This window comes from Paramisgurnus dabryanus, chromosome 8 (genome assembly GCF_030506205.2).
Source record: "Paramisgurnus dabryanus chromosome 8, PD_genome_1.1, whole genome shotgun sequence".
NCBI lineage: Eukaryota > Metazoa > Chordata > Actinopteri > Cypriniformes > Cobitidae > Paramisgurnus > Paramisgurnus dabryanus.
The window spans coordinates 31,102,859-31,116,057 of NC_133344.1; the positions used below are offsets into that span (position 1 = coordinate 31,102,859).

Below are 13,199 nucleotides of genomic sequence, written 5' to 3' on the forward strand. Positions count from 1 at the left end.
TTTAATGCATTTTAGGAAGGATTGTTCCAGTGCACCATTAAACCCATTGTAAAAGTGGTAGGTAAAACACAAACCCCCCAAAATTCTTGGGGCAGCCGCATATGTCGAAATTTCAGTCAAAACCGTTCTATTTCATCATAAACAATCTGAAAACAGGGCTTTAAGTGTAAAATACCGAACTTGTCCTTTAAATAATGACAATGAATGAGACATTATTATTTTTAACATTTTCAAAATCTGTATAGTATTGATGAACATATTTATTAAAATGATTAATGAGTTTTTAATATTGTTTTGCCATTGAATGTCTAAGAATGAACATGTTTCTTTCGTTTAACTGCCCATACTGTAACAGCAACAATCAAACACACAACTATAGTTGACACACAAACAGAAACGATAATAACTGTTAAATTCAGGCCTGGATTTGAGGTTCCTGGGGGTTTTGGAGCAGGCAGGATCTTTGATGCTTGAGCAATGTTGGATATTTCAGATTTTACAGCATCTTTGTCTTCAGTCTGAACAGCAAAGAAGAGTGTGGTACCATTCTGGATTGTCATATTAAATGAAATCTGTTCAACTAATCCAGCCTCCTGAGGTGAGACTGCAGATGTGTTGACTAAGAAAGCATCGCTGAAGTTCAGACGAAGCATTTCAAGGTCATCGCTCCATCTGATCTCGTAGGATTCAGCTTAAAAAGAAAAAAATTTTATTCATATGAAGAATTGATATTTTTAGAACATAAAAACCTTCATAAAATAATTTTAAAACAAAATCTGCTTTACCTGTTCCCTGGTCCAAGTCCTCACCAGGAGCCGTCCAGATGAGAAGTACAGTGTCCTCCTTGATTTCAGATTTAAGATCTGTGATTTTGTTAGGAGGATAATTTGGTGGGTTTGTAGACACCTGAAAACTTTCTCCAGTGGCTGTTCTGGTAAAGTTTCCTTCCACCAGTGGTTGTTCATTAACTGGAGGCTTTGGAGGATTCAGCTCCACTTCACCTGAAAAGTTGATTTACATGCAAGAAACCTGTTTTTTGTATTTTTCCTCTTTAAAAGTTTAACATACTGTATAAATGAAAAGTACTTACTTTTTTGTTTAAACCAGACCCGGCGCCACGAAGGGGCAAAAGGGGGCATTGCCCCCTCAGATCTGATTTGTGCCCCCTCTGTTTTAAATTTTTGTATTCATGGTTACAAATAAAATGTTCAACCTTTTGAGTTAAAATATTATTTAACCGTATCCCCATATGAGATTTAGAATGTTCAATGACGTGATTTTAATGCCAGATTCAAACGTCTTTTGCGTTGGTTGGCGCTGAGCCAGACGGACGAGCTTAGCGCTGCCATATATCAACATTATGCAATGTTTTCAACCTCATAATGTTTATTTTAGATTTCAGATATTTAAATACACATAAGCATTGGTAAAACAAAAGCCTACATATAGTTTGTAAAATAGGCTACACACTGATGTCTCTGGAAGCAGCAATAAAAATCTATTGAAATAAAATAATAATTTGCAAATAATAAATAAATATTATTTTCAAATAATAATAATTTGCCGACGTGTGTTATTCATATCAGACAAACACAGTGGAAGTAACTATAAAGTTTACTCTATTGTTAAAAGTTATAATGATACCTGTTTGAAAGACGAGAATGCGCACCTGTCAAGCAGCTATTACATAACAGAGCGAGGCCAGAGACGAACGTGCTCTTGAACAGGAAATAATATTTGGAATAATTTGTGCATCTTTGAATAACTGTAAGAATACATTTCCTTTAAATATAATTTTTGTCATATAAAGTTTTAAGAGATAATGTTTTTTTTTTCATTTTTATTGCTTATTTAGACTTAATGCGGTTAACAGCGTGTTTGGCGCATTTTTCCTCAGAGTTTATTTCAGTAATATTGCTGTTTTTCGGTTATAATGATATAATTTACATGTCAATCCTGCTTCCTTGTTTGTTTATTAATTTCATTATGCTGTTATGTTAAGTTATGTGTGGATATTTATTGCCATATGAGACGTTCATTGCCTATATGAATACTTTCATCTAATATTCAATAAACCTTTGCAAATCTGCTGATTTGATCCATTCATGTCCTGACCACCATAGAGATTTTAAACATCATTAATCCACACTTACTAGTCTATCAAATAATACCAATGATCTATCATCATTACGCTGTTTAAATTTTGCTCGTCAATTTCTGTTACCTGTGCAGTTGCATATGGAGTGTTTTATGGAGCGCTGCATTTAAAAATCTGTCGTTCCAAATCTCAGTGTGTATTATCAATTGATGGTATAAAGTTAAGGCTCCTCAACAATTTCACATGCCCCATCAGTCACTTCATCCTGCAGCCGGGCCTGGTTTAAACTCTCAAAAAAGTATCATGTCTGACTGTAAATGCATTTGCACAATGCAATGCATCCATGCCAGGTGTCAGTGTAAGCACCAAACACTTTCCATATTGGCCAGCACAACAAACACAATGATTACAGATCACACCTTTACTAACAGTTCAAGTTTTAGCTTATTATCAAAACTACTACCAGTTTAAAGCTGAATAACACTGATACTGACATCACTGCTTACCATTCACCACATATCCAGGTACATATAGTGCACCACTCTTCCTGTGGAGAGTTAACCTGGATTGTCCAACTTTATTTCTCACTCGCACTTTCAAGCTGGTTCTACCCTTCACTAACTTTGTGAAATATCTGGAATAAACCCCATCATCTTTGAAAGCATCAGCTCCTGTAAAACATAAACCGTTGATTTATTGAATCTGAAAGTGAAGAGCTCAGATGCAAAAGCCGCTAACACCCTGTCAAAAACAAGATAATGATTTTGACCGAATGGTCTCTGGACATATTATACATTGATCAAAAACGTTTGCTTCAAATCTGTTTAATCCCGGCCTCAGGCCATTTAGAAATACTGGTTTGAGGGTAGAATATGCATGCATACATCAAGGTGCAAGAGTTTTTAAAAAGGTTTTCCTAATAGGATATTAACCAATTGTTTTTAGGTTTTTATTTAGAAAGGACAGTGAAGAGTGGCTGGAAACATTTTTTTTAAGAATTGAAGATTCTTGCATGTACTTAGAGGGGTTGCAGCAAAAGATAGTCAAATTTGTAAAATGCCTATGAAATGACTAAACATTGTCAGATGCACTTAGTGGGTTTTGCATCTATGCTCTTAATTGTTAAGGGTGAGATTATGGGTAATTTACCTGCTCCGTTATCCAGGAGTTCAATGATTTCTGAGGTCCCAGTATCAGACTCCAGTGTGGCCCAAACTTCAGCATTAACTACAGGTCTGTAATTCTGACTAACTTCAGCAAACACAATCATGGGTTTACTGCCGTCACTGATCTGCTGGTTAACATGAGCTTTGACAATGATAGGAGGAACATCAGCGTCTGCTGCTTGACTGGTTACAGTTATAGTCAATGACTGAGATCTTCCACTCAGAATACTGTACTTCCAGTCACCAGCCTATACAATACAGGAAGAAAAGGGACATCTTTAGGACTTTGACAAAACCGTACTGTAATGATAAATGTGTGTTTGCTTAGTGTGTGGGAAAGATTTCAACATTTTAGTTTCTGATTATGCAGAACTTTTGGCCTAAATTCTTTTTTATTGCATTATAAAAGCACAAATGTTTACAAGCTGATGGTTTGAACTATAAACTCATTACTGACTCATATATTGTAAAAGTTGACATACCTCTGCAGTTCCTGGAATTTTTAGCGTGATTGTCTTTGCTGTTGTATCTGAAGTCATATCTGTCTGACTGTAGATTAACCCACTTGGTGACTGTATGTTAGCAGTGGGTAAACTGGTTTCATATATGATTAAAAAGCTGGTTTTGTTACCAACAGTCCGATCCACTGATACAGTTCCATTAAACCAGCCAGCGGTTTTTAAACCAGTACTCTCGAGCTGTAATCACAATGTAAATGGAAATATTAAAAACAAACAATAGTAATAAAATGAGTAATGTACAATCATTTGCCAAACCTGAATTGGATCTTTTGTGTAGTCTCCATCTGATAATGTTAGTGAAGCAAATGCATCCATTAACAGATTGGAGGTTAAATCATCGGTGGCTATGATAAATTTCCCTCCTATTTTCAACATGAAACATATAGAAGAAATTAGCATTAGATAATAAACTCACACTTAAATTGCGGTAATATGATTTACTCAAAGAGATTAACAAAATACAGAGGAATTGACTTCAAATTTTGGGCTGAGAAAAGCTGAATTTAAGACTTAAATGTCCAAAAAAGTCCAACTGTTGATTTCTTTAAATTGTACAAGTGTCACTTACCAGTGCTCTCCGCCATCTGTGTCAGAGCTGCATCAGCCTTGTTACCCAAAGCTATCGTGTGTATAATGGCACCACTTTGTATTGCACCTGGAACACAATTTTTGAGGTCGTCCGATGCCTCACCATCAGTGAGAAAAATGATTTCATCTCCTAATGCATCCAAATTGTCCGCTTTAAGTACCTGATGGTTTTAAAAGAGATCACTGACATTGAACATTTATATCACCAACAATACAAAATGTATTTGAATACAACTAACAGGGCACCTCTAAGCCTTTACTGAGGCCTTTACAGATGTAGGTCGATCCACCTGCTGTGGTTGGCAATGATTTGATCAGCTCCTTTCTTGTGGTCTCATTGTCAATACGAGTCAATTTTTTAAGAATGGAGGCTTCAGTGCTAAAGGTTACGATTCCCACATAGGCTTGATCTTCAATGATGTACTGCAGGAAATGTGTGGCGGCTTGCTGCTGTTGAAGAATCCTAGCGCCCTTGAAAATGAATTCAAATGAAATGTGTATACTGTATGATTAAATTTAATGTTTGGGTTTCAAAATATTTTGTCATTTTGATTCTTGTTCATTAATATACAATGTATAAAAGTATAATTATTTAGACATCTTTACTTACTGTTTACTTATTATTATTTAAATGTATGTTAATTAAAAGTTTTCATAATTTAAAATAAAAGTTACATACTTTCATGCTTCCTGAGACATCAAGGATGAGACAAACGACACGTTGCTTTCTCTGTACAACATTGAAAGATGGTGCTGGTGGAGGAGATTGCAGCGGTTGCAGAGATTGAAGGGCAGCACTGTCCACAGAATCCTCAAATATCACTGTCCATGTAGCTCTGTTAGCGCATTTCTCATTTTGCATATTTGGGGCTTCAGCATTGTGATCATCTTCTCTGCAAAATTCAACTATCTGAAAAATATGTTTATATTTATGGCTAAATTGCAGATGTAAGGTCCAAAACTTTTGTGCATTTTTCAAATATGTTTCTGCTTTTTTATGCTTTTTCGTTTCGTGTTACATGTGACCCTAAACCACAAAACCAGTCATAAGTTGCAGGGGTATATTTGTAGCAGTAGCCAGACATACCTGTGCATTGTATCGGTCAAAATTATAGATCATTTTTTAAATGTAAAGGATATTAAGAAAAGATCATGTTCCATGAAGATATGTTGTACAGTACATTTCCTACAGTAAATATATCAAAAATGTATTTATCATTACTAATATGTGTTGCTAAGGACTTTATTTGGACAACTTTAAAGGTGATTTTCTTAATATTAATATTTCTTAATATTTTTGCACCCTCAGATTCCCGATTTTCAAATTGTTACATCTTGACCAAATATTGTCCTATCCTAAAAAAAAAACACATTAAATGGAAAGCTTATTAATTCAGCGTTTAGATGATGCATCAATCTCAATTTAAAAACAAATAAAATACTGTTATTACTGGTTTACACATATTATAGCAATTTGACTGAAATCTGAGGGTGTAAATTTTCATGTTGGTCTAACACTGATGCACTGTAACAGTATACATGTCACTTAACTTCTTGACTAGGATCATCATGGTTATGGTAAGCAGTGGGGCTGGTGCAAAAAAAAATTTGAGGGGGCGCATACAAACTTGAAATGTAACTTTTACTGTAGTAATTTTACTGTCTGTAAATAGCTGTTTTTCATGTGATGAATACCATAACCTAAAATGCTGAAAATGTTACAGTTGAGGTCAACATAATTGATCTAGCTCTCCGGATCGAAGCCCGGAAGATGCTTCGCAGTTAGCGCCATTCTCTGCGCCAGCGTGTGTTTGTGGATGAGTCCTCCATTTCTTCCTCTGCCCCTATGTCACCTTCAGTCGAGTCGGAGCCTATGCAACTGGGGCGCATGCGCCTGTCACAGAAGGAGATAGAGAGGCGGTTGCAGAATGCTCTCTGTCTCTATTGTGGAAAACCCGGACATTTCGCCAGGACCTGCCCGTTAAAAGCCGCCGCCCACCAGTGAATGCGGGAGTCCTGGTGGGCGCCACTTCTTCAAAGCTCTCCCCTGTTTCTAGTACCCAACTCCCCGTCATGTTGTCCTTCGCCGGGCGTGACCATCCATCCACTGCCCTTCTCGACTCTGGCGCGGAGGGCAACTTCATTGATGAAGCGCTGGTGCGCGCCTGGGGTGTCCCGGTTGTTCCTCTCCAATCCCCTTTGGATGTCTGGTCCCTCAAGGGGCAGCAGATGGCGCGGATCACACATTGCACCCCCCCTGTGAGTCTCTCTGTGTCTGGTAATCATCGTGAGGAGATTGTGTTGCATATTCTTCATGCTTCTCTATCTCCCATTATTTTAGGGCATGGCTGGCTAGCGCAACACAATCCTCACGTTGATTGGCAGCATAGTGTTATTTTGTCTTGGTCTCAGTCTTGTCATGTGTCTTGTCTGGGTTCTGCTGTTTCTGGTTCTGTTCTCTCTCTTCCTCAGGTTCCGGCAGTCGATTTGACCGGAGTCCCGGCGGAGTATGCGGATATCGCTCAGGTGTTTAGTAAAGCCCGGGCCACCTCCCTTCCTCCTCACCGGCCATATGATTGTGCTATTGATCTCCTCCCCGGCACTTCTCCGCCTAAGGGTAGACTTTATTCTTTATTGGGTCCTGAGAGAGAGGCTATGGACCAGTATATTAATGATGCCCTGCGTGCCGGTCTCATCCGTCCCTCCACCTCGCCCGCAGGGGCGGGGTTTTTCTTTGTTGGCAAGAAAGACGGCTCCCTGCGCCCTTGTATCGATTATAGGGGTTTAAATGACATTACTGTTAAGAATAGATACCCCCTTCCTTTAATGTCTACTGCGTTTGAGCTCCTGCAGGGGGCGCAGTTCTTTACTAAGCTAGATTTACGCAACGCCTATCATCTGGTGCAAATAAGAGAGGGAGATGAATGGAAGACAGCCTTTAACACCCCTACCGGACACTTTGAGTACTGCGTTCTGCCGTTCGGCCTTTGTAACGCCCCCTCTGTCTTCCAGACTCTGGTCAATGATGTGCTGAGAGACATGATTAACAAGTTTGTCTTTGTGTACATAGATGATATTCTCATCTTTTCTCCCTCTATGCAGGAACACACTCAGCATGTCCGCCGAGTCTTACGCCGGTTGTTAGAGAATAAACTGTATGTCAAGGCGGAGAAGTGCGAGTTCCATCGTAAGTCAGTTTCGTTCCTGGGTTTTGTTGTTGCCCCCGGTGAGATCCGTCCTGACCCAGCCAAGATCAAAGCGGTGGCCGAATGGCCAGTCCCCGACTCCCGTAAGGATTTATTAAGATTTCTGGGTTTCGCCAATTTTTACCGGCGGTTTATCAGAAATTATGGTCAGATTGCTCAACCTCTTACTGCTCTCACTTCCACTAAGGAGAGGTTTGTCTGGAATTCCAGGGCTCAGGAGGCCTTTGATAATTTAAAGTCCCGGTTTATCTCTGCTCCTGTTCTCTCTATTCCAGATCCGGCTGCTCAATTTATTGTGGAGGTGGATGCTTCAGATGTCGGGGTAGGCGCCGTTTTGTCTCAGCCGTCTGCTAAGGATGGCAAGGTGCATCCCTGTGCCTTTTTCTCCCATCGGTTAAACCCAGCAGAGCGAAATTATGACATAGGCAACCGGGAGCTGCTGGCGGTCAGGCTGGCTTTGGGTGAGTGGCGTCACTGGTCAGAGGGGACCTCGGAGCCCTTCCTGGTCTTTCCTGGTCTGGACGGATCATAAGAATCTCGAGTACATCCGTTCAGCCAGGAGGTTATCTTCTCGTCAGGCTCGTTGGGCGCTCTTCTTTGACAGATTTAACTTCACCCTCTCGTACCGGCCCGGTTCCAAGAATACTAAGCCCGATGCTCTCTCTCGTTTGTTCGAAAGCCCCGGTTCCGCTGGGGACGAAACCATCCTCCCGGAGGGGCGGGTGGTGGGTGCCCTGCGCTGGGGAATAGAACAACGGGTGAGACGGGCCGCCCGGGAGGGGGAAGTGCCAGAGGGGTGCCCAGCGGGTCGATTGTGGGTTCCGAATGCGCTTCGCTCCGAGGTCATCCGGTGGGGTCACGAGTCCAAGTTTGTTTGCCATCCGGGGGTTCGGAGAACGTTGGCTACCGTACGTCAGCGTTTTTGGTGGCCCTCTATGGGTCCCGATGTCAGACAGTTTGTGTTAGCCTGTCAGGTTTGTGCCCGTAATAAGGCCTCTCATCAAGCCCCTATTGGTCTGCTTAAACCGTTACCCATTCCCTCTCGTCCTTGGTCACATATCGCTATCGATTTTGTAACCAATTTGCCTAGTTCTAAGGGAAACACTGTTGTTTTGACCATTGTCGACCGCTTCTCCAAGGCGGCTCACTTTGTCCCTTTGCCCAAATTACCCACTGCTAAGGAAACTGCCCAGGTTATGATCGAACACGTCTTTCGCTTACATGGTCTGCCCACAGACGTTGTTTCAGATAGGGGTCCTCAGTTTATTTCTCGTTTCTGGCAGGAATTTTGTAGACAAATAGGCTCCACAGCTAGCTTGTCTTCTGGGTATCATCCTCAGACCAACGGGCAATGTGAACGGGCTAACCAAGATTTAGGTAGAGCTCTCCACTGTCTGACATCGCAATATCCGAGCTCCTGGTGCCAACAGCTACCCTGGGTCGAATACGCCCATAATTCTCTCCCCGTGTCTTCCTTGAATATGTCCCCTTTTGAGGCGTCCATGGGGTTTCAGCCTCCTTTATTCCCGTCCCAAGAACCTGATGCGGTGGTCCCGTCTGCGCTGGCCTTCGTCCGTCGTTGCAAACGCACCTGGAGGAAGGCTAGCTTTACATTACGTCAGGTTACCAGACGAACCAAAGCCGCGGCCGACCGTCACCGTAGACCTCCGCCCCGTTTTATCTGTGAGCAGAAAAAGTATGGCTTTCGTCCAAGGATTTACCTCTCCGTGAGCCCTCTCGCAAGCTGGCTCCACGATTCCTTGGGCCATACAGCATAGTGAAGGTTATTAACCCCGTGACGGTTCGGCTCAGATTGCCCCCAGCACTCGGTCGGGTTCACCCGGTTTTCCATGTTTCCAAGCTGAAACCGGTTCTTTTTTCCCACCTTAACCCTGTTCCCTCTGCCCCCGCCCCTCCCACCCCTCAGCTCGTAGATGGTGCTCCCGTTTATTCCGTTGAGTCCCTTCTAGATGTGCGTCGCCGGGGTAGGGGATTTCAATACCTCGTAGACTGGGAGGGCTATGGTCAGGAGGAGAGGTGTTGGGTACCGGCCTGGGACATTCTGGACCCTGGGCTGATAGAGGATCTCCGCCGGCGACGGGGTGAGCCCCCTTATGGACCGCCCGGTGGCGGTCGTGGGGGGGGTGTCCTGTCATGATTTCGGTTTTATCGGCTGCTTTGTCTTTGTTTCACTTGTGTTGTGTTTTTGTTTTGACAGCTCCACACGTGCGCGCCTTCCACCTGGTGATCTCATTGTCTCTGACTCTTCGCACCGGCGTCCCACACCTGATCCTTGTTATTGGCCAATCCGGTTTGATTTAAATTCCCCTCGTTTCCTTTGTTCCTTGCTAGTTCGTCTTTGTATGTACATGCCCGCTAGCCTGGCTAGTTCTAGTCCTGTCGTGTCGAGTGTCTGTTTGTGGTCTTTTAGTCTGGATTATTTACCGTGCTCTCTGCTGCCTTACCTCTTCAGATTCCCCGTCCTGCAGCTAATCTCTCCCGTCTGGTGTGTCACCGTCAAGCCTCAGCTAACACTCTGTCAGTGGATTCTCCCAGCGCCTGCCCACTCCTTGCGCTGTCCGGCCGCAGTGCGCTCTCGGGCGCGTAATTCTGCGCTTCTCTCGGACTGCCAGTGCGCTGTCCAGCACGGACTCTGCTGAAGTCACTGACCGCCTCTCTCTCTCTCGCCGTGCCCCGCCAGGAACTCTCTCTGTGCCCCGTGACGAGTCGTTTCGAGTGTCGACGGATAGTGGATGTCCTACAGCCGTGCTGGGTTTCTCACTCTTTGGGTGTTTTGCCTTTACATGAAGACATTGAGTGTTTTTCTATTATACATACCCACAGACATTGAGTGTTTTTCCATTATACATACCCACTGACATCCTTGTGTTTCTCATTAAAACCCTCTGCATTGGGATTCCTGAGTTGTGTCGTTCCTAACACTTTCACTGATCAGTACTGTATCTAGCAGTTACATGGCAATCTGCAACGCGGTTATGAGACTCTGAGAACGATCCAATCACATGAGATCAAAGACATAAAAAAATACTGATTCACTTACAACATAAGTGGGAGGGTTTGGGGCGCACCGTCCTGTGCCCCAGGGTGGATTCGAAACCAGCCAATTAGAGCTCAGCCTAAGGTCACATGTTTTTACCCTTTTTACTGAACTGTAGATATATACACTAGATGTCGCCTTTGGGTTCTAAGCATGCGTCAAAACTGCCACCATCTTAAAACAGGGATCTTGTCATAGGAAGTAGCTAAGTAAAGCTGCTATCTCCGCCTGTACTTCGAATTCATGGACGATGCCAGACTTTTGTGTTGCGTATGAATGTTAGGACTGCATGTCTGACTGTTGAAACGAACAAACGAAAACCAAGAAAATCGCATTCATGACGATTTATGGTGATTTTATTTACGTGACACCATTGCCTACAATGACGCTGATGTGGGGTTCCCCTGTTTCAAGATGGCGGCTCTATTTGATCCATTCGGTGAACTGCCGTAGCCAAGGCGACATCTAGTGTATATATCTATGTAACTGACCTACATAGACACTCGTTTGGGGTGCACCCCAGACACACAAACATGACAAACACACAACAAACTCAGTTTTGATTTTTTATTATTTTAAATAAATGACTAACAGTGAAATAGTACAACTAAACTATGTATTTTGTATTAATTTGCATTATATATTTAACTTTTTTGTAACATGTTCAAGTAGCTTTCTTCTTTGGCTAACTTTAGGGGGTGGCGCCCCAGCACCCCCTATTGACCAGCAGCCACTGATGGTTAGCTAAAATGGTAATGGTTAACTAAAATGAGTACTTACAGAATCCATGCTTGTTGAATACATTATGGAGCTTTTTGTATTTTGATATTTGTTTGGATAAAACTGACAGTCTTTGTCAGGTAGTGAAGTTTGTGGATCAATGAGGCAAGACTGAAGATATCCAGCAGAGAAATCATAATACTGGCCTGTAATGTGTTTGCTACATCTATAAATAAATAAGAAGACCATGCTGATTATACTTCCTTAATAATAATAATAATAATAATAATAATAATAATAAGAAGAAGAAGAAGAAGAAGAAGAAGAAGAAGAAGAAGAAGAAGAAGAAGAAGAAGAATTTTTTTTGTTAATGAGTAAAAGATTTTTCACCTTGTAGCTTGGACACGATTGGAGAAAAAGAATGGCTTGTCTTCATTATATTCATCATACACCCCCCATCTCAAATGAGCCCATTCATGCACCAAGACCCTTCCTATAAATGAAACAGCCCACCAGATGAAACAAAAGACTACAGCATAAATGTATATTTACTTTTTATAATTTCTTGATATTGTTAATGAAATACTAATGACCTCTTGAGCCATAAATCTGAATGAGTCCATCATTTAGGATAAAGCCTGGGGTGAAATGAATGTATTGACTTTCCTTTCCACAATCTCCATACTGGTTAGTGTATGGATCATCACCATGTACTGGATTTTCTTTATCAATTCTTATTCCAGCCTGCGTTTAATGCAGTTGTGTCAATAACAACATATGTGAATGACGTTAACGTTAATTTTATATATAAAGACAAAAGTTTTAATGTTCTGTACCTTTTCATATGACTCTGTTCTGGCTTTGGGATAATCTTTACTGTTCCAGTGAGGTGGAACTAATATTGTCACGTTTCTGAAATAGACCTTTTTCTCCACTGCTTCAAATAGATACAAAGAACCTTCAGTGAACATTTCCTGTCCAAATTAAAAAGTATGTAAGCATAGTCTAATAATCATGCTTTAAATGCCTTCTTAAACATACACTTAAAGATGTTGCTCATTAAAGATTGAAAAACCTATATATTCACCATGATTTTATCAATAAGTGTGTTGTCCTCTGGCACTGCTGAACTGATCGCAACCACAATATCAGTGTATCCATTTCCCTCAAGTTTAATTCCAATGCAGGTGGATGACAGGAACATCCACAAGACAATGAGTGTTGAGTCCATTACTGTATAAAGTTATGAACCGCAACTTCAGAGCCCCGTTTTAAACCACATGAAGACAATAATTAACTCAAGGCAAGAGGGACATTAACCCACAGATCGGAGGAAGCTGTCCTTTTTTGGAGTACATTTGTATAGGGCAACACCTTGTCTAGTTGCCTGTAATTCCTTATTTAAGTAATAATAGAACTTCGTAACCTTTCTATTTTAACCTTTATCAGAACACACTGTCATGTGGTTAGAAGTGTCCATTTAAGACCTGGAAGACAAAGGTTTTGATTAGGGCAGTCAAGATAATGTATTCATGAATTATTCACATGATGTGCTGATTAATTAATCTAATTTATCATATTTAATCGAACATAAATATTGGCATGAAAGTAGAAAATAGCCTCAAACTGAATAAAATATACACAGTGCTTTTCATGTTGTTGTTTTTTCAGGTTATATGGTTTAAGGTACAGAAATTGAATTAATATTCAAATATAAAATAATACTGCAATGATTTGAAGTATGTTTTTTTTTGTGTTATTTGAACTTATCTATTACAATTTAAACTTGTTTTTAAAAGTAAAATTAACTCTTTACTATCACTACAGTAAATTGTTTTTTTA

The 13,199-nt window shown here is 41.1% G+C and overlaps 1 protein-coding gene across 1 annotated transcript; it reads right to left on the reverse strand.

Annotated features, from left to right (window-relative positions):
- Nucleotides 1–308: 308 nt before the first annotated feature.
- Nucleotides 309–12,588, reverse strand: LOC135770272 (calcium-activated chloride channel regulator 4A-like). Its single transcript, XM_065279999.1, has 14 exons — nt 12,445–12,588; nt 12,194–12,331; nt 11,951–12,101; nt 11,748–11,850; nt 11,418–11,583; nt 5,053–5,283; nt 4,620–4,844; nt 4,354–4,534; nt 4,041–4,147; nt 3,747–3,962; nt 3,248–3,512; nt 2,605–2,769; nt 786–1,001; nt 309–691 (listed from the first exon to the last, which is right to left on the reverse strand). The coding sequence occupies exons 1-14, from the start codon at nt 12,586–12,588 to the stop codon at nt 309–311; spliced, it is 2,691 nt and encodes an 896-aa protein (XP_065136071.1).
- Between the last annotated feature and the right edge of the window lie 611 nt (nt 12,589–13,199).